Source organism: Tursiops truncatus, chromosome 1 (assembly GCF_011762595.2).
Source record: "Tursiops truncatus isolate mTurTru1 chromosome 1, mTurTru1.mat.Y, whole genome shotgun sequence".
Taxonomy (NCBI): domain Eukaryota; kingdom Metazoa; phylum Chordata; class Mammalia; order Artiodactyla; family Delphinidae; genus Tursiops; species Tursiops truncatus.
Genome location: NC_047034.1, coordinates 66,993,657 through 67,021,015, shown reverse-complemented (window position 1 = coordinate 67,021,015; position 27,359 = coordinate 66,993,657). Strand labels below are relative to the sequence as shown.

The 27,359-nt window shown below is 49.5% G+C and overlaps 1 protein-coding gene across 4 annotated transcripts in view; it reads right to left on the bottom strand.

Moving 5' to 3' along the window:
- Window positions 1–494: 494 nt before the first annotated feature.
- The window catches only part of OLFML2B (olfactomedin like 2B), a 41,361-nt gene continuing 14,496 nt past the window's right edge, over window positions 495–27,359 (bottom strand). Inside the window, exons 4-8 of one of the 4 annotated variants that reach the window (XM_033855931.2) lie at window positions 23,672–23,848; window positions 18,031–18,262; window positions 15,388–15,921; window positions 2,111–2,287; window positions 495–1,579 (exon numbers count right to left, since the gene is read on the bottom strand). In XM_033855931.2, the coding sequence (XP_033711822.1) occupies window positions 978–1,579; window positions 2,111–2,287; window positions 15,388–15,921; window positions 18,031–18,262; window positions 23,672–23,848 (1,722 nt within the window). In that variant the 3' untranslated portion in view covers window positions 495–977. Of the gene's footprint in view, window positions 1,580–2,110; window positions 2,288–15,387; window positions 15,925–18,030; window positions 18,263–23,671; window positions 23,849–27,359 lie in introns of all 4 variants that reach the window. The other 3 variants (XM_033855920.2, XM_033855928.2, XM_019932108.3) reach the window with 3 other exon arrangements.

Below are 27,359 nucleotides of genomic sequence, written 5' to 3'. Positions count from 1 at the left end.
AGCTGGGAAGGAAGGCTGGCTGAAGGTGAACATTCGGGATGAGGCAGAGGAGAGGATTATGGGGAAGGGAGAGATTGATGGATGGATTGTAAGCTTCTTAAGAAGTATAGGGTCAAGGTCACACTCAGCTTCGTATTTTCAACAGGGCCAACCACCAGGCCACACAGAGGAGGACTAAGGAATGAACAGGTTCCCATATCTTGGTTAATGACTAGAAAAAAGCAGAACAGTGCAAGGAAGCTGGTGTGACAGTGGAAGAGACGGGAAGGGATCAATGCCCCCAAATTAAAGCGAGTGTAGGGGTCAGCTCATTACAAATCTCTAACACCCCCTTTCCTGCTGCCACAAGGAAGCCCCTCATTAGGAGGGGAGAGGAGCTGCCTGGGGCAGCTCAGCATGAGGTTATTTCTGTGGAACACAGATCTCATCTCCTTCTGGGGGAGGGATCTAATCCTGCCAGTCATATCAGGGCTAAACAAAAACGCACTGGGGGATGATTTTAAATTTCTCCTTTATTAAAAAAAAAGCATTTATTTCTGGGTTTTTAGAAAAACTTCTCTAACACATAAAACAGTTTTTCCATCCCCTTAGCACTTCTTTCTTGCCTCCTTCACTCCTGCTTCTGGTGCCAGCTGCCTGCAAGACCCAGATGAAGAAACCTTCTCAGATCGAGATGGGGAGCTGGAGGGGGTTGGGGGTTTGAAGGAAGGTGGTTACTGGTCAAAAGGAGAAGTTCATTCGCACAAAAATATAAACCATGGAGGATGAGACCAGCACATACACGTATGGATCGATCTACAATCCGTATAAAAAAAATAGACCCAAATTGTCATTTTACATTGGCAATATTATACAAAATAATATATATTTTTAAAACAACACACACCCACATACACACACACACACACACACACACACACACACACACACAAGGTGCCAGTAGCCCCTCTGCACTTCTGCTTCTGGGGACAGGAGTGTCAGTAGGCAAAGATGACGTGGTAGGTGACCTGGTGGCCATTGTCCCAGGCGTAGAGCAGGCGGTCCTTGGGGTTGTAGTCTATCTGGGTGGTGTAGGAATACTCATTCTCGAACAGCAGCCTGGGGATGATCTGCGTGTTGGTGTGGGTGTCAAAGGCGTAGGAGATGTTGGCATTGCGCTGGTTGTAGCTGTCCACGGCGTACAGCACCCCACAGATGACGAAGCAGTTGCCGTAGAAGTTCCGCCGGAGCCCCGTGCGCCACGTGGTCTCCTTGTGTGTGCTCAGGTCCACGGCGTTGAGCTTGCTCAGGACGATGACCTCCTGGCTGAAGCCCTCGTCGTCCAGGGCCGGGTAGATGAGCCACAGGCCATTCTCATCCACAGCAAAGTCCACGTCCGAGTGGCCCTGCCACCTCCAGGGCGTGGCCTCCTCATAGGCCACGTCATGGAGCATGGCCCAGGCGGCCACATAGCGCTGCTTCAGGTCATACTTGATGATGTTGCGGGTGAAGGCCCGGTTGTAGTAGAAGGCACCATTGTACACCACGTGGCCCGTGCCGATCCAGCTGTAGGGGAGCTTGTAGGAATTGCTCCAGCGACCTGTGGGCAGTAAGAAGGCAGAAGGCTTGAGGGCAACCGTGCAGAGACAACCTGTCAGGCAGGGAGGGGGCAGCCCAGAGAGATGGGACATGCCATTGGCTTCAGGTCTGGAGCCCACAGTTTGTGTCTTGGTTCTGCCACTTTCTAGTTCTGTAGAGCATCCTCGTCTGTCATTTAGAAATAACGATTTCCACTCCCCTCGCTGAGCTGTTTCAAGGATCCAGAGGGCTAATGTACGTGAGCGTGGTTTGTAAACTGTCAAGGGCCACGGGAAAGGGAGGATGTATCACTACTGTTTTCTGGACCAGACTCCGGGTTGTCCCACGTCCCAGGGACTGGGAAGGAGGGGCAGGGCTGAGAGATGAGAGAGCAGAGAAAGTGAGGGAGTGTGGAAGAGGGACATCCTGCTACCAGAGAAGGAAGGTGTTGCCCTTCTTGTCCACTGTCTCCACCCTAAGAGAGCTGGCCATGGTTAAAACAGAGGACAGTGGGGAAGGAGGAGCCTCCCTAAGGTGGACCCATATCCCGTACCTTGTTTGAAGTTCTCCAGGTTCCGGAACTCTACCAGGGTGTTGCCATAGTAATAATTGGTTACATAAATCCGCTCATCTTTGGCCAGGGGGTCCTTCATCCAGGCCCCTTCGTTCCGCCCGTACGTGTTCTGCGTGGTTGGCCCCGTGATTGTGGAGAGGGTGTCCTTGCACCTTCCTGATGGAGGAGAGGTGGATGGAGAGGTTGGGATGATTGAAGAACGCCCCGCCCCTAAAACCCTTGCCGGCTCTGCCGCCTGGAGTCTGAACTCCTCGGCAGGCTCCTACGGCCCTGTATAGCCAACCTGACGCCAGACATTTTCTCAGCATCATCCCCTGCTATTCCTCTCATCTATCCTATATTCTACTCCTATGAAGCCATCTACTGTCACCATCCTGGGCCACTTTCATGCCACCATGCTTTGCTCTGGCTGTCCTCTTACTACAAACTCATCCCTCAAGGAGCTAAGCTCCAATGCCCTTTTCTGACACCACATCCTCCTCTGAAAAACCATCCTAGCCTTTTACTGGATTCCATCCTGCTCCCATAGTACTGTGAATGTACCTCTCTTACAGGACGTGTCATCTTATATCTCAACAGTGTTTGTGCATCTCTCTCCTGATTCAAAGCCACCCCCATCCAGAGCATAAGCCCCACGGAGCAGGGTCTGTGGCTTTCCTCTTTGTGTCCTCAGTCCTCAGAATACACAGTGTCTGGCAGGCCACAGGCACTGAGCAGATGTTCTGAAACTGGGATGAATACACGGCAGCATGAGAAGTGTGACCAGAGGAGAGGACTTTACGGGTATGACCAGGAACGCGGAGCTTCACCAGCCACTGAGCTACCCCAAGGGGCTTGGCCCAGGCCACCAGCAGAGACCAGCCCTGACTGCGCAGTGCATGTCACGTCCCTGAGGCCCACCTGCTGGGTCCTAGAGAGCTGTCCTCAAGCCTCTGCCTCTGTGGGTAGGATGCCAGGGCCCCCTTCTGGGAAATTGGAGGGGCCGGGGACCAAGTTCCCACATAAGGAGTTTACTCTGGCTGTAGGAGACTCCTTCAAAGGTCAAGTCTGCTTTAAGGGGACAGGAACTCTGCAATGCCATCCTGAGTGACTCTTTGGAGAGACCTGGTGCCCATGAGAGGCCGTAAAAGACCACTAGAACCATGCTGGGTTCTAAATCAAGTTGAAAGCCTGCCTGCATGCTTACTATGCAGTATTATTATTGAACATGGCCCTGAATGATCCTGAAATAACATGTGACTACAGAGAGCACGTGCTCTTTTTGTCTCTGCAATAGTGGGTTATGAAGCAGACGAGAAGAGGATAATGGAGGGGGCAGTGGGAGAAGCAGATTAATCCAGGCTTTACAACTTCCTCCTACTCTTCCTGGCAGCTGGGACCCGCAGAATACGCTCCCCCCCCCCCCACTGCCATCAAGACTGGTGCACAGATGGGCGACGGTGATGAGAGTAACTTGTCCCTGACAGTCACGTGGAACCAAAGAGTAAGGGGCTACAATTCCGGTTCAGGGTTCTCTAAACTCCAGGCCACGCCCACTTCCAAATTGTTGCAGTCTGTTCTATCCGTTCTGCTCCCCCATAGCGGTCTGAGCTGGCAGGACAGGGCAGGCGCTGTGCCCTTGGCCCCGGGCCTGGGGCAGCCAGGCGTCTGAAAGTAGGATAAACATTGTTTCTCAGGCAGGGCCCACAGTTGGGTGCAATTGGCAGGGCTCAGGCATCTCCGTGTGGGGTTTATTAGGTCCTGGTCCGACAGAGAGGAGAGGGTTTTGGCCTCTGTAAGACAAACAACAGAGCCTACCAGCCAAAGCCTCATTCCCCCACATCTGAGTTCATCTGCTCGAGACAATAAAGTAGATGGCTCTGGCTGAGGCCAGGCAACAGAGGTCTGATGGAAAATATCTCATTCCCTGGCACTGAGCAGGGCCCTGGCTTGCCAGTGGAGAAGCTGCGCTTCCTTAGAACTGAGGTGAGCCCTAGCGTGCCATCCCTAGGGAGGGGCATTTTTATGTGCCCCCTTCCCCTGGAAAAGCCCAGTGAGGACATCAACTCTCTGTCTGAGAGGCAGCCCCCCACCCATGCCCAGAGCCCCACAAAGGGTTATGAGAGGCCAGGGGTATCTGTCATGGCTATGCCACCTCCCTACCCAGATATGGAAACTGCAGATGAGCTCCTGGAAGCCAGGACTCATCTAAGTTTCGATGTAACGCATTGCCCCAGGCAGCCCCCCCAGATCTCTGCAGGGTCCTGCCTCAGCACTAAGGCTCCGCAATGAGAGGGGCTTAACGTGAGGCTATAGAATGTGCCCCGGGTTTGCAGACAGAGGCCTGACGTTGGTCTTCGCCCTGCTACTGACTCCAAAGTCTGTGTTTCTTTGAAAAGGTCACAGAGCTTTAATTTCTTCCACAGTAAAGCAAGTATAATATATGCCCTACCTACTTGACAACAGCGCTTGGAGAATGCACTCTGATGATGGTATGGTAGGCTGAATCATGGCTTCCGAAGGTAACCAGGTCCTAATCCCTGGAACCTGTGAAGGTGACCTTATATGGCAAAAGAGACTATACTGCGATAGGGGGACTATCTTGTATTATCCAGGTGGGTCCTAACTGCAATCACAAGTATCCTCATGACAGGGAGGCAGAGGGAGATTTGACTACAGAAGAGGAGGCAACCTGATGATGCAAGTGATGAGGCCACAAGCCAAGGAATGCTGGCAGCCACCTGAAGCTAGAAAAGACCAAGAAATGGACTATCTCTTGGAGCTTCAGGAAGGAACCAGCCTTCTGACACCTTGATTTTAGTCCTATAAGACTCACTTCAGCCTTCAGGCCTCCAGAACTATCAGAGAATAAATTCCTATTGTTTAAGCCATTAAGTTTGTGGTAATTGGTTACAGGAGGCATAGGAAACTAATACAGATGGAGTCAGCTTCTGGCATCTTTATTTCTGTAGGAAGAGGGGAGTCCCAGCTTACAGCTTCAAAGTCCTGATAACCGGGACCTCAGGCTGTATCTCCACATGCCCTCAGAGCAAATGCCGGCAGCCCACAGGGTGGCCCAGCACAGGCAGGAACAGTGGGACAGACGAGTGTGGTTTGAGAGCATTTGAAGACAGGTTCAAGGGAGATCAGTAAACCATGAGGCCCAGACCCAGGTCTGAGAATCTGGGGCCATTCAGATGCTCCCACCCTTGGCAGCAAACTGTCAGCCTTGGAGAGAAGATGCAGCCTGTCTACTCCTCTTCAAGGGTAATGAGAGAAGGGAGGGAGATAGTTCGAAGGCACTGAAGAGAAAAGAGACTGCTGCCTGCAACTCATCTTAGAAGCGTTCCCCCGAAGCATGGTGACGGGGACACCTCCTAAGCCATCTCTACGTATTAACTCATTTAGTCATCGATAGTCCTGGGAGATAGTTGGCCCTGCATCGAAGGTCCCCGGGGTCTGAAAAGTAGGGACTCTTCCTCTCGGCATATAAACCAGCTCAAATCCTGCCATCTAACACAAAGAAATCAGCAAATAAGAGGCTCCCATGCCCTCTGGGGCTCTCCAGTGTTCACGCAGCAGGCCTCTTCTGCAGGGTGCAGGGGAGCCCACACACTCCTCAACTCCTCCCCTGATGGCCGCCTTAAGTGCTTACACCCTGTCCGTCAGGGATGCTCTCTGGTCTTTTTATTCTAGTCAAGCCTGTCTTTTGTCTGAAACCCCCGCCCACCTCCCCCCACCTCCCTCGCTCACTGGGCTTTCACACCCCACTCTCCTGGTCCCCGCTCACCCCCTGGTCATACTGCCTCTGGCTGGTTCTCTTTTCTGCCCACCTTTCAGATGTTATCCCTTAGAGTCCCACTTTTAGCCCCTTATCTTCTTGTTCTTCCTGTGTTCCCTGGGCCCACTCAGCTCTTATACAGCCTGGTATTTGTTTCTGAGCACCAGACATCCAACCCCTACTAGACATTTCTCTCCTGTGTGTCCTCCTGATTCCTCAGACTTAATGGATTAAAAATGGAATTCATCTGGGGGCTTCCCTGGTGGCGCAGTGGTTGAGAGTCCGCCTGCCGATGCAGGGGACACGGGTTCATGCCCCGGTCCGGGAAGATCCCACATGCCGCGCAGCAGCTGGGCCCGTGAGCCATGGCCGCTGAGCCTGCGTGTCCGGAGCCTGTGCTCCGCAACGGAAGAGGCCACAACAGTGAGAGGTCCACGTACCGCAAAAAAAAAAAAAAAAAAAAAAAAAAAATGTAATTCATCTGCTTCAATTCACAGCCTGTTCCTCCTGTACTTCCTGTCCTGGAGAAAGGCATGGCACACCGTTAACCAAGCCAGGAGCCTTGTGGTCCTCCCTGATGTCCCCCTCTCCTCCACCGCACACCCATTGATCGCTGTCTCCCACCTCTTCATCTCTCTGCCCTTTCCCTCCACCTCTGCAGCATTTGCTATGCCCAGTGAACACAGGTGGACCCACTGCGTGTGGGAGTCCAGCGAGACTCAAAGTGAAGACAAGGCAGGTGTGTTGTCCCCATGACTGAGCAAGTGGGACCCGACAGCCCCAGAGGCCACAATTTCCATTTGAAACAGAACTTGTTTTGAATGCAGAAAGAAGGCAGTTGTATTCTAAGAAGCATAAATAACCAAATAACCCTATCATATTCTTTCTTACTTGTGTTATTTCCTCATATTAGCCAACAACTCATGCTGAAAATGACATAGAAAAGGGAAAGATAGGGCAACTCATAGTTCCTTTTCTTTTTAGTCTTCCTTACTCAGTAAGGCAAAAGTAGGGAGTGTACAAAAGCTGGTAAAGTGTACTCATATTAAGAAGTGAAACAGAAACAGATGAGTTAAGTTTTGTGTAAGTGTTTCCACTGGTCTGCTAGGCACAAAATGCATACGAATGTAGGAGCCATGAAATACCAACTGTCATTTTGGTGGATTCCACATGAGTTAAATAATCTGACCTTTGCATTGAAAACTGGCAGTGCACAATATGATAAAATTCATGCTATTCAAGTTTTTTTTTTTTCTTTTTTGTGGTACGTGGGACTCTCACTGCTGCGGCCGTGCAGGCCCAGCGGCCACGGCCCACGGGCCCAGCAGCCCCGCGGCACGTGGGATCCTCCCGGACCGGGGCACGAACCCGCGTCCCCCGCATCGGCAGGCGGACTCCCAACCACTGCGCCACCAGGGAAGCCCTCAAGTTTTTAATATTCCTTTACTTACAATCGCATGAAATCCAAAGAAAAAAACCAAGTGAGAGAGAGAGAGGCCAGAGAAGAAAGGAAACAGCTTTATACTGACTGAAGCTTTATACCTTCAATGGCACTTTTCTCCTGCTCTTTGAACGACGGGCTCTACGTTTTCATTTTGCCCTGGGCTCTACAAAATGCATATTGGCCCTGACCAAACTGGTTCACTCCTGGGGCTCTTGCGGCTCTGGTCCTTCTCACTGCACTGCTACCTTCCTTCCTGGCTGTTTTTTCCTCATTCCTCAAGACAGCTAGGTCAGCTTCTTTTTTCAGAAGAGAGTGTCTCTGACCCCAAAGCACCCTATGCATTCACTCACCACCCTGAGTTGAAATGGTGTTTATGTGTCTCATACACAAGCTTGTGGCAACTCCAGGTCAGGGATGCTGCCTCATCTGCCTTTGCACGACCAACACCTACAGAACCTGCGCATCATCAGGACCCAGTACTTTCCTTAAATTGACAGATCTGAATGTAGTCCCCCCGCTTAGAACCTTCTGTACCACTTTTAGATATAAGTCCCAACGTCCCACTCCCTTCATCAGCAGCCTCCTCTCCCTTATGTTGCCCTGTGTATGCCAGGGCGATGGGCGTTCTTTAATCCCCCTGACCTCCCACCCCCCCATGCCCGCACAGGCTCATGCGGTCAGCTCTGCCCTGGGGACCACTCTCGGAAATGGAGCTCCACCCTCAGAACCAAAGACAGTCTCCACTGGACTGCATGCCTTGCCACTTGCCAGCCCTGGCCACTTTAGTCGCCCATATCCCCCTCACGGTGACCCCTCTGCAGATGTAACCAGAGCTCACCCCCTTTCACAGCCAGCACGGCGTGGGGCCGAGTGAATTAGGAGTGGACGCTTCATCCTTGCAGAGAGGCACAGACCTTATTCCTTATCCATTTACAAGGAACGTCTCCACTTTCTCGCCTTGTTTCTAGGGCCAGCGGCCTCTGTGTTCTGACTGAAGGTCCTCGTGGTTTCAGGGGGCTGGTGAGGTGCCCCAGCAAAGAGACTGAGAGCAGACTGTGTCTGTGGAGTTGGGGGTTGGGAAAGCTGCCTGTCAGGTGACTCAGGGCAGCCAACTGGGACACTTCTTGGTCCCGAGGCTGGGTGCCGTGGAGGATCTGGCTAGCCCTGCCCCTGCCCGTGCCAGCACCAGGCTGCCTCGGACCAGGCCCGCTGACATGTGGCAGGCCGGCTGGCCGTCTCGTGCCCACAGCCAGTGACTGGCCAGGCCTCGAGGATTGTTAAGGTGGTATACTTTGTGAAGGAGACAGTCTTTAGCCAATCATATGGCCTAGGTTTGACCATGAGGCAGGCTCTCTGGTAATGCTGTCGTCCTGACTGTCCTCTTTGTCTGTTCCTTTCCACTCCCAACCCCCACCCCAAAGCAGCCTCTTCTAAAACGTGCAGCAGGAGTTGCAGTCCTTAAAGTATGGGACTCTGCAAAGCCTTGGCAACGTGGCACGTGTCCTCTTCCTCTGCGGTAGGCTGAGCAGACCTCTCCCAGACACTGAGGATGGTGACCGCTCCTGTCCCGTCCCTTGCCTTCCCGAGCCCCGGCTCCCATCACTGACGGCATTTTTCCTCTCCTGTCCTAGAGCTACTATGCTTTGGCCAAAAGTTAATTCCAATTTTCTTGTTTTGGGAATTTCTGAGAGTTTGACAATTCCCCTGAGGAAAATGGTGGACCTTTTAGGGTATGACAAAACCAGGTTTAGAAACCATGGGATAGGATATTCCTTTTAAAAGCAGCCCCATTTAAAAGCACTCAGACAGCTCAAAGTCAAAATTGCCAGGCTCAGTAAACAGCAAGCAATCTTTCACAGGCAACAAATCAGTGGTCTGTGTTGGTTTCAGCCAAATGACTTTTATTTAAATGATGACTACCTGTAGTCCTGCTCGGCCAGGCACAGGCAGGCAGGAAGTCTGCAGAGAAGGTTCCAGAAAAGAACTCCCATCCACACTAACAGCAGCCTGAGAGAAGCACCTGACAGTGATACATGATTAAAAGTGATTCCTGAAAAAACTTGCCAAGACTCCACATTGCCTAAACAGCCACCCTTCTCTCTGTGCCACCCCCTCTTATCATCCCTTGGTATTTGAAGAAACCCTTATATCTGTGTCCACGTCCCTGTGTTTTTTTTTCTGCATTAGACATAAAAGGAAAGAACTTCAGCTCTTTTGAAAAATCCTACAGGCCAGTCTTTAAGCAGAAGCTTACATCCTCTGTGTAAGACAGATGAATGGATAAAGAAGATGTGGTACATATAGACAATGGAATATTACTCAGCCACTAAAAAGAATGAAATAATGCCATCTGCAGCAACACGGATGAACCTGGAGATTATCATGCTAAGTGAAATAAGTCAGACAGAGAAAGACAAATATCATATGATATCGCTTATATGCGGAATCTAAAAAAAAAAGGATACAAATGAACTTATTTACAAAATAGAAACAGACTCACAGAGAATGAACGTATGGTTATCAGGGCGGAAGGTTGAGGGGAGGGATAAATTGGGAGTTTGGCATTGACGTGTACACACTGCTCTATTTAAAATAGATAACCAAATATGACAAACGCACAGCCAACGTCATCCTCAATGGTGAAAAACTGAAAGCATTTCCACTAAGATCAGCAACAAGACAAGGTTTCCCACTCTCACCACTCTTATTCAACATAGTTTTGGAAGTTTTAGCCACAGCAATCAGAGAAGAAAAGGAAATAAAAGGAATCCAAATCGGAAAAGAAGAAGTAAAGCTGTCACTGTTTGCAGATGACATGATACTATACATAGAGAATCCTAAAGATGCTACCAGAAAACTATTAGAGCTAATCAATGAATTTGGTAAAGAGCAGGAGACAAAATTAATGCACAGAAGTCTCTGGCATTCCTATAAAGTAATGATGAAAAATCTGAAAGTGAAATCAAGAAAACACTCCCATTTACCATTGCAACACAAAGAATAAAATATCTAGGAATAAACCTACCTAAGGAGACAAAAGACCTGTATGCAGAAAATTATAAGACACTGATGAAAGAAATTAAAGATGATACAAATAGATGGAGAGATATACCATGTTCTTGGATTGGAAGAATCAACATTGTGAAAAGGACTCTACTACCCAAAGCAATCTACAGATTCAATGCAATCCCTATCAAACTACCACTGGCATTTTTCACAGAACTAGAACAAAAAACTTCACAATTTGTATGGAAACACAAAAGACCCCGAATAGCCAAAGCAATCTTGAGAAAGAAAAACAGAGCTGGAGGAATCAGCTTCCTGGACTTCAGACTATACTACAAAGCTACAGTAATCAAGGCAGTATGGTACTGGCACAAAAACAGACATATAGATCAATGCAACAGGATAGAAAGCCCAGAGATAAACCCACAAACATATGGGCACCTTATCTTTGATAAAGGAGGCAGGAATGTACAGTAGAGAAAGGACAGCCTCTTCAATAAGTGGTGCTGGGAAAACTGGACAGGTACATGTAAAAGTATGAGATTAGATCACTCCCTAACACCATACACAATAATAAGCTCAAAATGGATTAAAGACCTAAATGTAATGCCAGAAACTATCAAACTCTTAGAGGAAAACATAGGCAGAACACTCTATGACATAAATCACAGCAAGATCCTTTTTGACCCACCTCCTAGAGTAATGGAAATAAAAACAAAAATAAACAAAAGGGACCTAATGAAACTTCAAAGCTTTTGCACAGCAAAGGAAACCATAAACAAGACCAAAAGATAACCCTCAGAATGGGAGAAAATATTTGCAAATGAAGCAACTGACAAAGGATTAATCTCCAAAATTTGCAAGCAGGTCATGCAGCTCAATAACAAAAAAACAAACAACCCAATCCAAAAATGGGCAGAGGACCTAAATAGACATTTCTCCAAAGAAGATATATAGATTACCAACCAACACATGAAAGAATGCTCAACATCATTAATCATTAGAGAAATGCAAATCAAAACTACAATGAGGGCTTCCCTGGTGGCGCAGTGGTTGAGAGTCCGCCTGCTGATGCAGGGGACGTGGGTTCATGCCCCGGTCCGGGAAGATCCCAGATGCCGCGGAGCGGCTGGGCCCGTGAGCCATGGCCACTGAGCCTGCGTGTCCAGAGCCTGTGCTCCGCAACGGGAGAGGCCACAACAGTGAGAGGCCCGTGTACCGCAAAAAAGAAAAAAAAAAACAAAAAAAACTACAATGAGATATCATCTCACACCAGTCAGAATGGCCATCATCAAAAAATCTAGAAACAATAAATGCTGGAGAGGGTGTGGAGAAAAGGGAACACTCTTGCACTGCTGGTGGGAATGTGAATTGGTACAGCCACTATGGAGAACAGTATGGAGGTTCCTTAAAAAACTACAAATAGAACTACCATATGACCCAGCAATCCCAATACTGGGCATTTATCCTGAGAAAACCAAAATTCAAAAAGAGTCATGTACCAAAGTGTTCATTGCAGCTCTATTTACAACAGCCAGGAGATGGAAACAACCTAAGTGTCCATCATCGATGAATGGATAAAGAAGATGTGGCACATATATACAATGGAATATTACTCAGCCATAAAAAGAAACGAAATGGAGTTATTTGTAGTGAGGTGGATGGACCTAGAGTCTGTCATACAGAGTGAAGTAAGTTAGAAAGAGAAAGCCAAATACCGTATGCTAACACATATATATGGAATCTAAGAAAACAAAAATGTTATGAAGAACCTAGGGGTAAGACGGGAATAAAGACACAGACCTACTAGAGACTGGACTTGAGGATATGGGGAGGGGGAAGGGTAAGCTGTGACAAAGTGAGAGAGTGGCATGGACATATATACACTACCAAACGTAAAATAGATAGCTAGTGGGAAGCAGCTGCATATCACAGGGAGATCAGCTCGGTGCTTTGTGACCACCTAGAGGTGTGGGATAGGGAGGGTGGGAGGGAGGGAGATGCAAGAGGGAAGAGATATGGGAACATATGTATATGTATAACTGATTCACTTTGTTATAAAGCAGAAACTAACACACCATTGTAAAGCCACTATACTCCAATAAAGATGTAAAAAATAAATAAATAAATAAAATAGATAACCAACAAGGACCTACAGTATAGCAGAGGGAACTCTGCTCAATATCCTGTAATAACCTAAATGGAAAAAGAATCTGAAAAAGAATAGATATTGTATATATATAACGAAATCACTTTGCTGTACAGCTGAAACTAACACAACATTGTTAATCAACTATAGTCCAATATAAAATAAAATTTAAAAACAAAAAGAACCCCAGCTCTTCTGAAAAATCTTACAGGCCAGTCTTTAAGCAGAAGCTTACATCCTCTGTGACAATGTTATTCTGGTTGAATAGAATATTGAACAACAAGAGAAAATGTATCCCTGTCTCCCATTCCTACCACCAGGTAAATAGCGGCTAGGACACAGGGTTTCTCCCGTCTGGGCATCAGCATCTCAGTCAGGCTAAGGGAGGGGGTGGCATCCTAAGAACCCCAGAAAGGTGCATGTCGGGAGTTACACCAGAAAAGCCCACTGGTGGCAACACCCAGGGTAGGCAGGTGGATTGTGGAGACAGTGGAGAATTCCACCCCTGGCTAGGAAGTCGCCAAGGGAAGAGGCTTCCAGGCTGGCAAACACCATTGCTGAGGACATACAAGGCGTGCAGATGTACCCGTAGCCTGTCTTCACTGTTAGTATTCTATCCACCTGTGGAGGGATGGTGGCGGGCAGCTAAGTTTCTGGAGGAATCATCCCTCCTACCCAATTGGTGGTGCTATGGGGGCCCCCCGGGGAGCTCATTCCCATGGCAGAAGAGGAGACGGAGTGCCTGGCCCATGAGCACGGTCAAGGCTGCCCAGAGCCAGTTTGGAACTGGGAACCTCTGCTCAGACCCTGGGGCATTCTACAGAAATTGAGCAGGACCCGCAGCTTCAGAATTGATTATCCATGCAGTGAGGAATGGACCTTTTCTACTCTATGGTCAGTTTGCTCCCGTCATGGAAGCAAAAGAAAGGAAAAGAAAAACATTCTCTCCTCCCACCCCAACCTCTGTGGCTCAAGAACTGTCTTCTTGCTTAGCTTCCTCCAGGCCAAGGTTCATGAGATTTTGCCCTGGGGTCCATTTGGTTATTTCCTTGCCATTATTCTGGGATTTTTCACCCAGTAGGAATCCCTTGCTCTACCATGGCCTGATAAACTTACTGCAGAAACACAGAATATAATGGAGAAAGCAGTCTTTAGCAAATTTCTAATTTCTGAGACCCAGACGGGCAGAGATGTGGCCAAGGTCACGCAGCTGTCAGCGGCAGAGACCAGGCTATAACAAGGCGTTTGGCTCCTGGCTGGTGCTCCTTCCACCATCTGTCTGGCATAGCTGGCATCTTATTCTGAGGAGGAATTAGGAAAGAGGCTGCCAAGGGAGCAGAAAATGGGAAGAAGGGCAAGACAGGTATAAGGCAAATCACGTCTTCTGTCAAATCAAGTATATTTTTAATGAAATTATTATTCAATAGTGTTATTTCTCAATCACTATGGATGGTGACGTAATGAATGTGTGGTTTAGTTCTTGTTGGAAGAGACATATGTAGCCAGGTCTCATTTCCTTTTCTAGTTGTTCCTTGCCCCCCCTCCCCGCTGCCCCCCGACATCACACACACACACTCTCACAGTTTACTGTTCTCAGAGTCATCTTGTGGACATGGAGCTCCCAGGCACAGAACAGGGCTGTATTCTCTGTGCTTCTGGAACATACCCTGCTCCTTTAGACCTAATAGTCAGAAGACTTCTCTACTTAGAAAACTCCTGTTTGGGCTTCCCTGGTGGCGCAGTGGTTGAGAATCTGCCTGCCAATGCAGGGGACACGGGTTCGAGCCCTGGTCTGGGAGGATCCCACATGCCGTGGAGCAACTGGGCCCGTGAGCCACAGCTACCGAGCCTGCGCGTCTGGAGCCTGTGCTCCGCAACAAGAGAGGCCGCGACTGTGAGAGGCCCGCGCACTGCAATGAAGAGTGGCCCCTGCTCACCACGACTAGAGAAAGCCCTCGCACAGAAACGAAGACCCAACACAGCCATAAATAAATAAATAAATAAATAAAAAAGAAAACTCCTATTCATCCTTCCAAACCCAGTTCAAAGGATACTTCCTTAGAAAAGCTTCCCCAGCCTTCTTAGCAGCCAGGCCAAGCTGCTGCTCCCTCTTTCATGTCTCTGTTTCTCCATTCCTCTGTTACAGCATTTATCACATGATGCCACAGTGTTTCCATGGTTTCTAAGGCTGAGAGCTCATGAGATTTTCCCCTGGGGCCCACTGCACTGGTTATTCCCCTGTTCCCATTCTTATTATTCTGGGATCCCTCTGCCCACATAAGAATCTATTGTTAGTTCATGGCCTGGTAAACATACTGCAGAAAACTTAGCCATCATTAAATAACCAAATACCCAATACCCATCACAAAGCCTAGTACACCAGCACTTGACAAATGTTTATAAAATTTATTAATGAAGCTGAGATCTTGGCTCCATTAATTTACTTATATTTAATTTAATTAATTTTTTTTTTTTTTTTTTTGCGGTACGCGGGCCTCTCACTATTGTGGCCTCTCCCGCTGCGGACCACAGGCTCTGGATGCGCAGGCTCAGCGGCCACGGCTCATGGGCCCAGCTGCTCCGCGGCATGTGGGATCTTCCCGGACCGGGACACGAACCCGTGTCCCCTGCATCGGCAGGCGGACTCTCAACCACTGCGCCACCAGGGAAGCCCCAGTTTACTTATATTTTAGAAAGGAGTTTCCCACTCTTATCACCAGCACATTTTGAATACATAGACCCTAGATGTTAAAATCGATCATCGGCCAAGGCCTAACTCCACTTGCCTTTCTTTATGAAGCAGCTGGACCATCTGAATCCTCCCTCTCCTTTCAAGCTATTTCCAGGCTCTGCCCTTCACTTGAGCAGGAGACCCAAGCCAGGTAGAATGAACTCACCTATGACATTCCGTATGTCATCTTCTTCCTCGGGGCTCAGGGTGGGGCTAAGGGGGGCTGTGCCCTGCCCAGCAGTGGCATCTTTCCCCAGTGAGTCTGTCCTGACGGGCGGGGGAGGCACCGGGGCTGTGTGCGTAGCCTCTACAAATGCATCCTCGGGAGCCACTGATGGAGGCGCTGAGGCTGGAGGTCGTTGGGTGGCTGTGTGGGCCACGGTCGTGGCTGGTACCTGAGTAAAAGGTTTAAGGAATGCCTCCCCTGTGGGTTCGGGAAACACTGAGGTGGTCTGGAGTGGTGTTGAGAATTTTTCAACTGAGGCAGAGAGAGTAGGGTCAGGGATGCTGGCAGCTGAGGTCGAGGCCTGCGGCTGTGCAGAAAGCAGGGCTGTGGTCTGAGCACCAGCATCAGTTGTCACAGCAGCATTGTGACGGGTGGCTACTGGCCTCCGGGTGGCACCGGTCAGCAGGTGGTTGTGTCTCAGAAGCTGATCTTCAATCAGCAAATCCATTCCGTGTTCACCGCTGAAAAACTCGTCTTCTGGGAAACAAACACAGGTGCATTTGTGACCGGGGGAGAGGAACTGGGGGCATGTGGTATGTGGCAGATTAATGAGGGTTTCTTTCCTCAACATGATACCCTGATTTAGAGATAGAGCCCAGGTGGGATTTAGACGAAGCAGGTGAAAAGGAGCACAGATGGAAGCATTTCCTCGAGGGTCTCTCTGAATAGTCTACCGCTATCCTCCACCTGCGACCCACGGGCCACCTAGAGGACGCACAGCCACGGGCTACGAAACCTGGGAGGAAGTTAGTCATTCATTCAGTAGGTATCTATGGAGCATGCCACAAGAACAATGAGCAAGAAAAAGATCCTGCCCTCGCAAAGCTTCTATCTAGTGGCGGAGACACCAAACAATACACAGATTGTATATTTGAAGGTGCTATGAAAAAAGTCTAGTAGGGTGAGGAGAAGGGAAGGGAAGAGAAACTTGCAGTAATGGATAAAGCAGTCAAGATGGGACTCGGTGGGATGGAGAGATGAGCAGAGGCTTGAAGGAGCGAGGGAGTTAGCCAAGCAGCTATCAGGGGAAGAGTATACTAGGGGGGAATAGCAGCAGTGCAAAGGCCCTGGGGCCAGAACATGTCTGCCGAGGCTGAGGAGCAGTGAGGTGGACAGAGGTCAGAGAGAACACGGGAGCCAAGTCATGTGGCGTTTGGCTGTTGTGTTTGGACTTCAGTTTTTTGTTTGTTTGTTTGTTTGTTTTTGTGGTACGTGGGCCTCTCACTGCCGTGGCCTCTCCCGATGCGGAGCACAGGCTCCGGACGCGCAGGCCCAGCAGCCATGGCTCATGGGCCCAGCTGTTCTGCGGCATGTGGAATCTTCCCGGACCGGGGCACGAACCCGTGTCCCCTGCATCGGCAGGCGGACTCTCAACCTCTGCGCCACCAGGGAAGCCCCTGGACTTCAGTTTTTATTCCAAGTGAAATGGGGCAGTCTGCAGGGTTTGGAGCAGAGAAGGAATATGAGAGGCAGAGATTTCTTAGGAAGGACACAAAGAGGTCTAACCACAAAAGACATAATTGGTCAATTGGATTTTATCTGCTCATCAGAAACACCATTAAGGAACTGAAAATACAAGCCACGGGCAGGAAGAAAATATCTGCAGTATGTATGACTGACAGAGGACCTGTTCCAGAATATGAAAACCCCACAAACCAATTATTTATTTATTTATGTTGGCCATGCTGCACAGCTTGTGGGATCTCAGTTCCCGGACCAGGGACTGAACCCGGGCCATGGCAGTGAAAGCGCCGAATCCTAACCACTAGACCACCAGGGAACTCCCAGAAATTAATAATTTTAAAAGGCTACGAACAGTTAAAAATGGGAAAATGATTATGCCAGCGACTGGGTGAGCAGAAGCTGTAAGGAGGGAGAGGCAGAGCAGGTACATGAGTCAGGAGGCTGCTGAGCAGGACCTGATGGGAGGAACTGGCATTCGCTCTGGCAGAGTGGAGACAGAGGAAGAGTGGGGCCTCCTGGGGTGCTGGGCAGGGAGAGACAGAAGAAAAAGGAGGGGCCGGTGGCAGGGAGGAGCACAGGAGAAGGAAGTATTAGGGAAACAAGATAAAGATGAGGTGAAAGGGAATATCTGTTTTCTGTGAAAAAATAAGAGGGACAGAGATAAAAGGGGTCCAGCATGTGCTGGAGTCTCGGTCAGGAAGCCCAGGGTCCCTGGAGAAGGAACAGGTGGGAGAAGCCCACTGTGTGGCTGTGAGTGAGTCATTCGCCTCTATGCCTCAGGGTCCTCATCTGCGAATGGGGAGGGCTGGACTCCAGGGCACTGAAGTCCCTTCTGGCTCAGCCATGTTCTGCCTTGTGGTCCTCTGCAAGCCCAGAGAAGGCAAGTGACTTGCCCCAGGGCGCTCAGCAAGTTGTGAGGAAAGGCCATAAGAATTCTGGATGGTTTGTAACTGCAGGGAATTCTCAGGTAACCGAGCTGGCTCTGCGGGGCCACAGTAGTAATCAAACTGCAAAAAGGGTGTGTGCCTCACGGGAAGTGCACCTCCACAGGGTCCAAGTGGTGACTCTGTCCCTTGCCCTGCCTCTGGGGGGGGGCGGCCCTGGCTGACCCCAACTCACGATGCTCTTCGATGTCATTCTCCTCCTCAGGGTCCTTCGCTTTGTAGTAGGTGATGCCCCGAATGACGGTGGGCTTGGAGGCCGGCCGGCCCCTCAGGTGGACCTGCCTCTGCAGGGGCCGCTGAGGCTTCACCACCTCTGGTGGAGCCAGTGGCCGCGTCTGCAGGAGCTTGATGGAGTTGATCTGCTGGGACACGGTTTCTTCCTGCAGAAACCTCTCTTCATACTGCTCCTCAGAGGGGACACAAAGGAAGGTCAGGTCACTGGTCAGAGGGGCAGTGGTCAGGCAGAGACAATGCTGGAGCCAAGGCCATACTAATAACAACAGCTAATCCTAAAAGCACTTCCTAAGAGCCAGGCATTGTTCATCTCCTCATCAGCCCTCTGAGGTAGGAACCAGTTTTAATCATTTCCATTTACAGATTGGGAAATTGAGGCACAGAGAGGTTATGTAAATTGCCCAAGGGGCCACAGCAGGGAAGTGGTAGAGGCAGGATTTGAACCCAGGCAGTCTGGCTCCAGACTCTGTCTCTAACCTCCATGCTATACTTCTCAGAGAGTGCAGTTGTCCTCTCAGCTCTGGTCTGGGGATGCTGGGTGACTTAGATCTGGTATCAGTTGTTTCTAGTGAGGTCCATGTGGCTGGAACATGAAGGCTGAGGACCAAGCTGCATACCTCAGGATGAATCATGACTGCTTTTACTTATGCTGTTAGAACAAACTGCCCCAAGCCCTCCCTAACGAATCCAGAACAAAGTCCGAAGTCCTTGGCCTGGCACTGAGAACTCAAATCGACTTGACCCAGCTCAGCATTCTTCTCTCTTTTGCTCCACCCTCCAGCACCGACACCCCCGGTACTCCAGGCACTTGGTTGACTCCTGAACTTCTTGGCTCTCCTGAGCTTCTGGGTCTTTGCTCAGACTGTTTTCTCTGTCTGGAAGGCCATTCTCTTCCCCCCACCCCCCACACCCATATAGCTATTTCTTGAAATCAACCCATTTTTCAAGGCCTGGCTAAAATCTCAGGACCCCAAGGAAATACTCCCAGACCTTTTCATTCAGAATTAATCTTTCTTTCCCAATCATCACTTTGCACTTTGTGGCAGAGACTTCCAAGTGACTACCCAAATCCCCTGTCTCCTTGCTCCTGACTTAATGAGAAACTGGTTTTGTGGGAGTGGTCATGGGACTAAGTTCTGGTTGGTAGGGTATAAGTAGAAGTTGGTGGGAAGAGCTTTTGGAGAAGTTTCTTAAGACTCGGGGCTGACTCAGCTGGAAGGCATCTTTTGCACTCTTCCTCATTTCTCTGGCCAGGAGAATATGGACAGGATGGCTGGAGCTGAGCAGTCATCTTGTGATCATGAGGGGATTTTGAGCATGGACATCACTAATGACATCTTGCAGCTGACTATATCAGCCCTGGGCCACCTGCCTCCAGAGCTCTTCTACATGAAAGAACAACCAACTGCTCTATTGTTTAATGCACTGTATTTCGGTCTCTTACTCAAAGCCGAACACAACTCCTAATGGATACAAGTCTGTACTTCTATTGTATCACCTTTCTCAGCCTGCCTTCCACAGGCATTATTTAAGGATGTTGCCTCTGTTGACGGAGCAACTGGAAGAGCAGAGACCACCTCTTGTTCATCTTTAATTCCCCTGAGTAAATGCCTGTTAAATTGAATTTCTGAATCATAACAAATCCCAAGCAACCATCTACATTTGTGACTAGCACTGGGATTTTTGTCAAATCAAATGATGCTTTAAAGTAGGTAGCCAATGACCTGGGCATATTGATGGTGCCACAGAAGTCCTCTGTGACGGTTCTGGTCACATGGAAGGACCACCCTGTCCTCCACGGAGCTGCTGCCTGGGGACTGAGTTCTTGTGTCCACAGTGTGGCAGAGTCTCTGGGTCCTTCCTTGGTCCATCTAGTCATGTCCCGTCACCCAAAGGATCACAATCGCCCACCTTTGAAAGCAGAGGGCCTTGGGCACTGGGCCTGTGAGCTAGCTGTGCTGAAAGTCAGAGCCACTGGACAGGGGGTCCAGCTCCTGAGGGGCAGTAAAGCATTAGTAAATTAGTAAAGCACGCAGCGACCTAAGTGGGAGTGGCCCAGCACTGCTCTCAGGAGGTATCCAATGGCTGAATGATGAAGGGCTTGCTCCCTGTAGCCATCTAAGCCATGAAAGCTCCCCCTTTTCACCATGAGGAGGTGGGCGAGCTCCCTTAAATCCTTGGTGAAATCCACCCAGAGAGCAGAGTCCACTTGGAAACAAAACCTCTGTCCCTTGAGGCCCAGGGTCCTGAGGGGCAGAGCAGGACCTTCAGGTTCACTGAACATTAGCTGGCAGGGATCCAGCGATCACGGCCAACTTTCTCACTTTGCACAGGAAGAAGCAAATCAGGCTCTTGTTTTGACCTTTAAAATCTGGCCTGGAGAAAACCTGGAGTCCTCATTGCCAACCACACCCCAAGTCTGTACTGGTTTTCCCGTGACAAGAGAGTTTATCCAGATGGCACGGCAGACACGGAAGTTCCTGAATATGTGTTCCTTGCTCCCCTGAGCTGACCGACTCCTGGAAGACAGGGAACTCTTTCTGCCAGCCTCCCCTGACTGGGGCCAGAGTGCTGCCCAGAAGAAACAGGCAGATTTGTGCCCCGGGCAGCCCCTACTCCTGCTACCTGCCCCTCTCTCACTTCCCGTTCTTTGCTGGTGAGGTGACCTCCATCAGAAGCGCAGGGAATACTCAGCTGGTGCTGATGACGTTTTACAGAGCACCTATTAGGGCCAGACATGTCCCTTTATATTATTTTCAACCCTTAAAATAATGGGGCACGGTAGATATTATCATCCACATTTTACAGATGAGGAAGGAGAGGCTCAGAGTCATTTAGCAACTTGGTTGAAGGTTAGTCGATTAAGTGGCTGAGAGGGGCACTTATGAAGTCATTCGGCTATTAAATAGGCCCAGGGCTGCCTGCTTCAGAGCCTGTGCTCTACCTTACATTAAAGCCACATTGTCCTCAGCTGTGACCACAGGACTAACTCATTGGCCATCCAAAAACTTGTCCACATCCCCAAGTCCTGAGGGCCATGGTCTGGCTAGTGCCCAGCAGACTTGGGGATCCCTCATTTCCCATAGGAAAGAGCTGCCTGGGAGGCTGACGAGAGGCCCCAGCCCTTGACTCAGACGCCGCGGGCCATCTAATTGCTAGACTCTGGTTTCCCTCTGCATTGCAAAAGCAAGCTGTCATTTCTTCGTGGCAAACCCCAGGAACTGTCTTTAATCCAAGCTCTTAGGGACGAGCGGGAACTGCAGTTCCTTCTCCCAGCCAAGAAGATGGTGCAAGACCATGGACAGCCTCTGTCAGAGAACATATAATTTCCCTGGATTCGCTGGCTGCACTGGGAGGCAGTGGCCCCCGCAAGCTTTGCTTTCTTCTCTCTGTTAAACTGTTGTATGACTTCAACTGCTGGTGTCCCAGTTTTCCCAATCCCACCCTGCCCTCTCCACTCCCAACCCACCCCCCAGAGTCCCCTGCCAACCCTCCAGGCAAGGACCTTCCTGGAAAGAGGCCTCCAGCAAGGTGCCGTGCACCGTTCCAAGAAACCCTGACATCATCTGTAAGAACCCTGAAGAGAACAGCCAAACCCAGACACCCCACTCACCCCCTTTTTCAGCACGGGGTTCACTAAAGAGACAGACGGATGCAAAGGGAGAGGCTAGCCTTGCCTCCTTCACCACTTCCCCCTTTCCAGTGCCACCCTGGCCCTGGCTCTGCCCACACCCGCCCTGGTTTGGGTGGACTGTGCTAACTTCCGCAGTGTGTGAATGGGGATCTCGGGAGGCAGACAGTTTTGCTGAGCAAGGAGAAAAAGAGTTTGGTGTGGTTGATTTGCCTTCAGGAAAATCTGAGCTGGGTTCCTGAACATACCACATAACGTGTCATCGAGACAACAGATGGAATTCTCAAGCTCAGCCGCCTGGGAAATTGGAAGCCGGAGAGCACAGGAAGCGCCTAACTCTGCTGGGCTGCTGGGCCAGCAGAGGATGCCACACGGGCTGCGATGGGAGCCGCAGGGCCCCAGGTGTGATGCGAGGGTGCCTCCAATTTCCCTTCCAGCCCAAATGTCTTCTGGCTCTTTGGTTGACAAACTCAGACCTGCTCAGGGATGACCCACCAAGCAGACTAAACACACACTCAGTAGCTGGCACGTCGGGGACACCCAAAAATGAGAATAAAAATAATTTTTGAGGGAATACGATATTTCCCAAAAAACCCCGTCAAAGTAGTCATCATGGGCTAAGCCAGAAAACTGGCCTTCCTTGTACTTATTTTCTGGGTTGGAATTGGTTTTATTTTGAGGTACAAATGGGGCAGGGTGCAGGCACCATACTCTCTTCAGGGCTTCTTGCCTCCAAAGTCCTAATCTGCCTGCTCTCCTGCCTTCGGAACACATGAGCCCAAGGTTCCCCAAAACCAAAGCTGCTGTCTGCTTGGCATCACTTTGGGGAGTTTCTTTGCTCAAGAGTTCCAAGCCCACATGCCTGGTCAGTCTTACTTCCTTTCTTACCCCAATTCTTAATGACCCAGGCAACAGAATCCTTCACAGCAATGCTTCCCAGCCCCTTTCAATGTCACAGCACATACGACAGCTCAGGGGCTCTGACAGTCCGTGTCCCAGGCCCTGCTTCACCCACACCCTGCCCGCCTGCCCCAGGCTGAGGGGATCCCTCAATGGTTCACCTGGAATCCACGCTCTGCCGTCCACCACCAATCCTTGGCCCAGTAAAAGTGAGCAAAACCCCTCTTAACTGCTGCTATCCCGTGGTTGCCAGGGACCCCTCTTACGACGCTTCATCCAGACCTGCCTTGCTAATAGCACCCACACTCTTCAAGTCCTGAGGCCAGAATTTACCCGTTTCCTCTTCCACTTTGGGGGGTTAGCTCCTGTTTTTCAGTCATCAATTTACAAGATAGTCCAATACATTAAATAAAATAACACACGTAACTATTGAATATTAGCACGTACACATCACTTGGTAACTAGAGCCAAAAGAAATAGGTATCAAATGAGGAGGTATTTTTAAGCAAATAGGTCCCTTGGCATCACTCAAGTCACCTTAGATAGTGCTTCATTTCATGGCACAGGTGACTCTGTGTTCCGGACAATACTGAGGGGGAAGAGATAGAGGTGTGAGACCCCCGTCACCACTTCCCAGCTGAGCAGGGGAGACTGTGAGTATTCCTGGATCTGTTTTCTCATCTGCAAAGTGAGGACATGGATCTCTGCCCCAGCCTGCCTTCCAGAGCTGTGGTGAAGACCACATGGTATGATGATGAAAGACATAGTACTCCAAGAGGCAGGATGGAGTATAATAGAAATGGGGCCTGAAACTCGAAAGACCCAGATTTGAGTCCTGGCTTCAGTACTCACTGAACCTCTCTGGGCTTCAACGTTAATTAAGTACAATGGGGTCAACCCCTGCCGCATCAGACTTACAGAAGTGTAGTGTAGATGAACCGAGAGCATGCCCGTGGAAGGACTGAAGCCTGCAAGCGCTATGCACGTGGGAGGTGCTGGGAGTATGCTTTCTGGGGGTCTGTGGTCAGAGCCCCTGGAGGCTGGGTTGTACCTCGGGGTGGGTGTAGGCTGCAGCCGTGTCCCTCTGCAGGGCCGAGCGGATGTCCGGCATGCTGTCTAGGACATTACTGGAGCTGTTCTCTTTGCCTCGCTTGTTCATCTCAGCTCGAATTTCTTTCACGTCCTTTTCGATTTGTTCATTTTCCTTGGTGAGGTTTTTAGAAACTTCCTAAGAAGAGAGAAAATTTTAAAAAGAGAGTCCTTTAAAGTGCTTTGAAGACAAACAGGAGGGAGCTGGCAGCCAGCTTCTGCTTAGAGCACAGAGACTCAACAGACAGGCTGAGAAATCAGCCAGAAACAACTGGGGCCCTCGAGTGTGTCCGGCCCTGTGCTGAGGACCGAGCTCAGTCCCAGGCGGCATTTCCAGGGCAGCTTGGCTCCGGTACATCCTCTGCTGGAAATGCTTCCCAATACCACCACGGCTTTCCTAATGATAACACTGCCATGTCCCTGGGCTACTGGGACACCTGTTATTTATCCACCCTTGGTTCACAGTACGCTCTTATCCAGTGACGAGTAACATTACAGAAAAATTCCATCCGCTTGCACCTCTACACACGTGAACCAGTGGCTCAGTTAATGAAAGATTTTCTGAGCAATTTTAAAAGAGGTGGCCAAAGAAATTTACATAGTATGCTCTTCTAATGAGCACAAACTATTCCCCATCACTTTTTTTTTTTTTTTTTTGCGGTACGTGGGCCTCTCACTGCTGTGGCCTCTCCCATTGCAGAGCACAGGCTCCGGACGCACAGGCCCAGCGGCCATGGCTCACGAGCCCAGCCGCTCCAGGGCATGTGGGATCTTCCCAGACCGGGGCACAAGCCCACGTCCCCTGCATCGGCAGGCGAACTCTCAACCACTGCGCCACCAGGGAAGCCCTCCCCAGCACTTTTTAGAAGTCTTTTTTTCAATTGAGATATAGTTGATTTACAATATTGTGCTAGTTTCAGGTCTACAGCAAAGTGATTCAGTTATACATATATATATATACACACGTATACTATTTTTTTGTTTGTTTGTTTTGTTTTTGCGGTACGCGGGCCTCTCACTGTTGTGGCCTTTCCCATTGTGGAGCACAGCATCTGGACACGCAGGCCCAGCGGCCATGGCTCACGGGCCCAGCCGCTCCGCGGCATGTGGGATCTTCCCGGACCGGGGCACGAACCCGTGTCCCTGCATCGGCAGGCGGACTCTCAACCACTGCGCCACCAGGGAAGCCCACACGTATACATTTTTCAGATTCTTTTCCATTATAGGTTATTACAAGATATTGAATATAGTTCCCTGTGCTACACAGTAAATCCTTATTGCTTATCTACCTCATGTATAGTAGTTTGCCTCTGTTAATCCTGTATTCCTAATTTATCCCCCTCCCTTGCCCCTTGGGTAAACGTAAGTTTGTTTACTATGTCTGTGAGTCTGTTTCTGTTTTCTATATAGATTCCTTTGTATTTTTTTTAGATTATACAGAGAAGTGATATGATATCATATGTATCTTTCCCTGTCTGATTTACTTCACTTAGTATGATATTCTCTAGGCCCATCCATGTTGCTGCAAATGGCAATGTTTCACTCTCTTTTTATGGCTCCCCAGCACTTTAAAAGTATCATCTATATAGGAATTTGATAGGCTGGCTTTAAACTTTCCTATTCACACATAAAAAGTTTCCCTAAATGGCTTGGCAAATTAGGCATGTTCCAGACGTAGTTCATACCAGAAAGGACTAAAGCTACATTTCAGTCAACCAACACTGGTGAGTACCTCCTGTGTGTCTAGGGTACAGTACGGCAGAAAGAAAGCCTCTAATTCCCCTGGGGTTCTTGTCCTGGGACGGAGGCAGGTGCGGTGGGAGGACAGCTGTGATGGGGGAGACAGGGTCCACACTGCAGAAAGAAGATGACCAACCATGTCAGGTTCTGTAAGTGCCCAACATGGGTTCAAAGGGACGGAGTGGACTACAGGCATGAGAGGCAGCACCCTGGAGAAGATGAAGCTGACTGGGATTTGAATCTTGGACAGCTGTCAACAGGCTTAGAGGTAGCCTTTCTCCTCTAGTTATTCTTAGAGACGTTTACCGCACTGAGATCTAACATTGTCCAGCGTTGGCCCCCATTCTAAGGGTCCCATGAGCATCTGAATTTTTAAATGTGATGTTCTCCTTTGAGCCCCGTTTATGAGGGTGACAGAGGAAGTAACCGTGGAAGAATAGAAGATGCATTTACTTTTCATCTTTCTTTGACAGACAGACATGAGAAGTGCAAAAGCTCAGACGTTGCCGGGCACGGTCTGCAGCCTGGTAAGATGCTACTCATGTCCCAGAGGGAAGCCACGGTGGCTCAGAGTTAGGGGGTGTGTAGGCAGATGGTGACACCCAGACACTGTGGCTCCAGTGGCCCTACGTGGGCTGCCCAAAGGAGCCCACGACGTGATTGTTATAACTAACCAGGCTCTAGACCACTGGCCATGCTATTCTTACAGCACTTCAGTGCACGCCAGATTTTGAGCACTGGAAAGGCTCAATGTGTCTGTGGGGCTAAGGCCAAGCCAACCTCTCTAAATTGCACAGAATCAACTATGAGAGCTGAAGCCCTTGAGAAGAGGTCTTGTTTCACGAATACCCGGAATAAGTGGTTTTACTGGGGGTGCAGTCATTCCTGATAAGTGTTATCAGGGTCAGCCAAATACAGTGGTTAAGAGCGTGGATTCTGGAGGAAACTGTCTGGTTTACATCTCAATGGTGCTACCGCTAGATCTGTTATCTCGGGCAAATTACTTAAGCTCCCTGTGCTTCGTTTTGCCCATGTGTAAAATGGGGTTAATACTAGCACTTGCCCTATGGGTTGTTATGGGGATTAAATGAGTTAAACTATATGTGGAAGTGCATGGGACATACTGAGTGGTTGTTATTTTTCATGGACTGTTACAGCTGGAATGGACCCCAGAACTCAAGCCTAACCCTTCATTTCACAAATGAGGAAACTGAGGCCCGGAGTAAGGATGTGATTTTTCCCATGATCATTTTTAAAAGTGGCAGAACTGAAGCCAGCACCCAGCCTCTCGGCCCCTGATTCTTCAGTTCACTTGCTGGATCACTAGGAACACCAGGAGAGGTTCCTGGCACTCCGTCAGCTCTCCAGCAGCACTGAGCACATCACAGGGGCCAGTGAACACTGTCAGTTTGGTTTCAGGATATACAATAGGATAGGCCTATACAGAGAAATATAAAAATGTTGGATTCCCATAAATCCTTGCTACTCAAAGAGACCACCAGCACAGGCATCACTCCGTCACTCAGGAGCTTGTTAAAATGCAGAAGCTCCGACCTGACCCAGACCCGCTGAATCAGAATCTGCATTTTAACAAGATGCCCAGGCAATCTGCATACACACTGAAGTTTGGGAAGCACGGTCTTAAATGTAGGAAGCTTGGGATAAAGCTAATGGAAAGGGGGCCCAAATGTGTGAGGAAGACTGTTTTACAGGAACCAGGTTCTTTCTGGGGCCGACAGGAAAAGTTCCTGGTGCCCGAGTGGGATTCAAGCGTTTCTGTACATCTTTAAGCACCTGCTAAGAGGTGCACCTGTGCATCTTCTCCTGTAACTCTCACATCCTGGGACAGGTAATGAAGCCCCAGAAGGTTCAGGGGTTCGATATAGTATTTCTTCATTAATGCACTCATG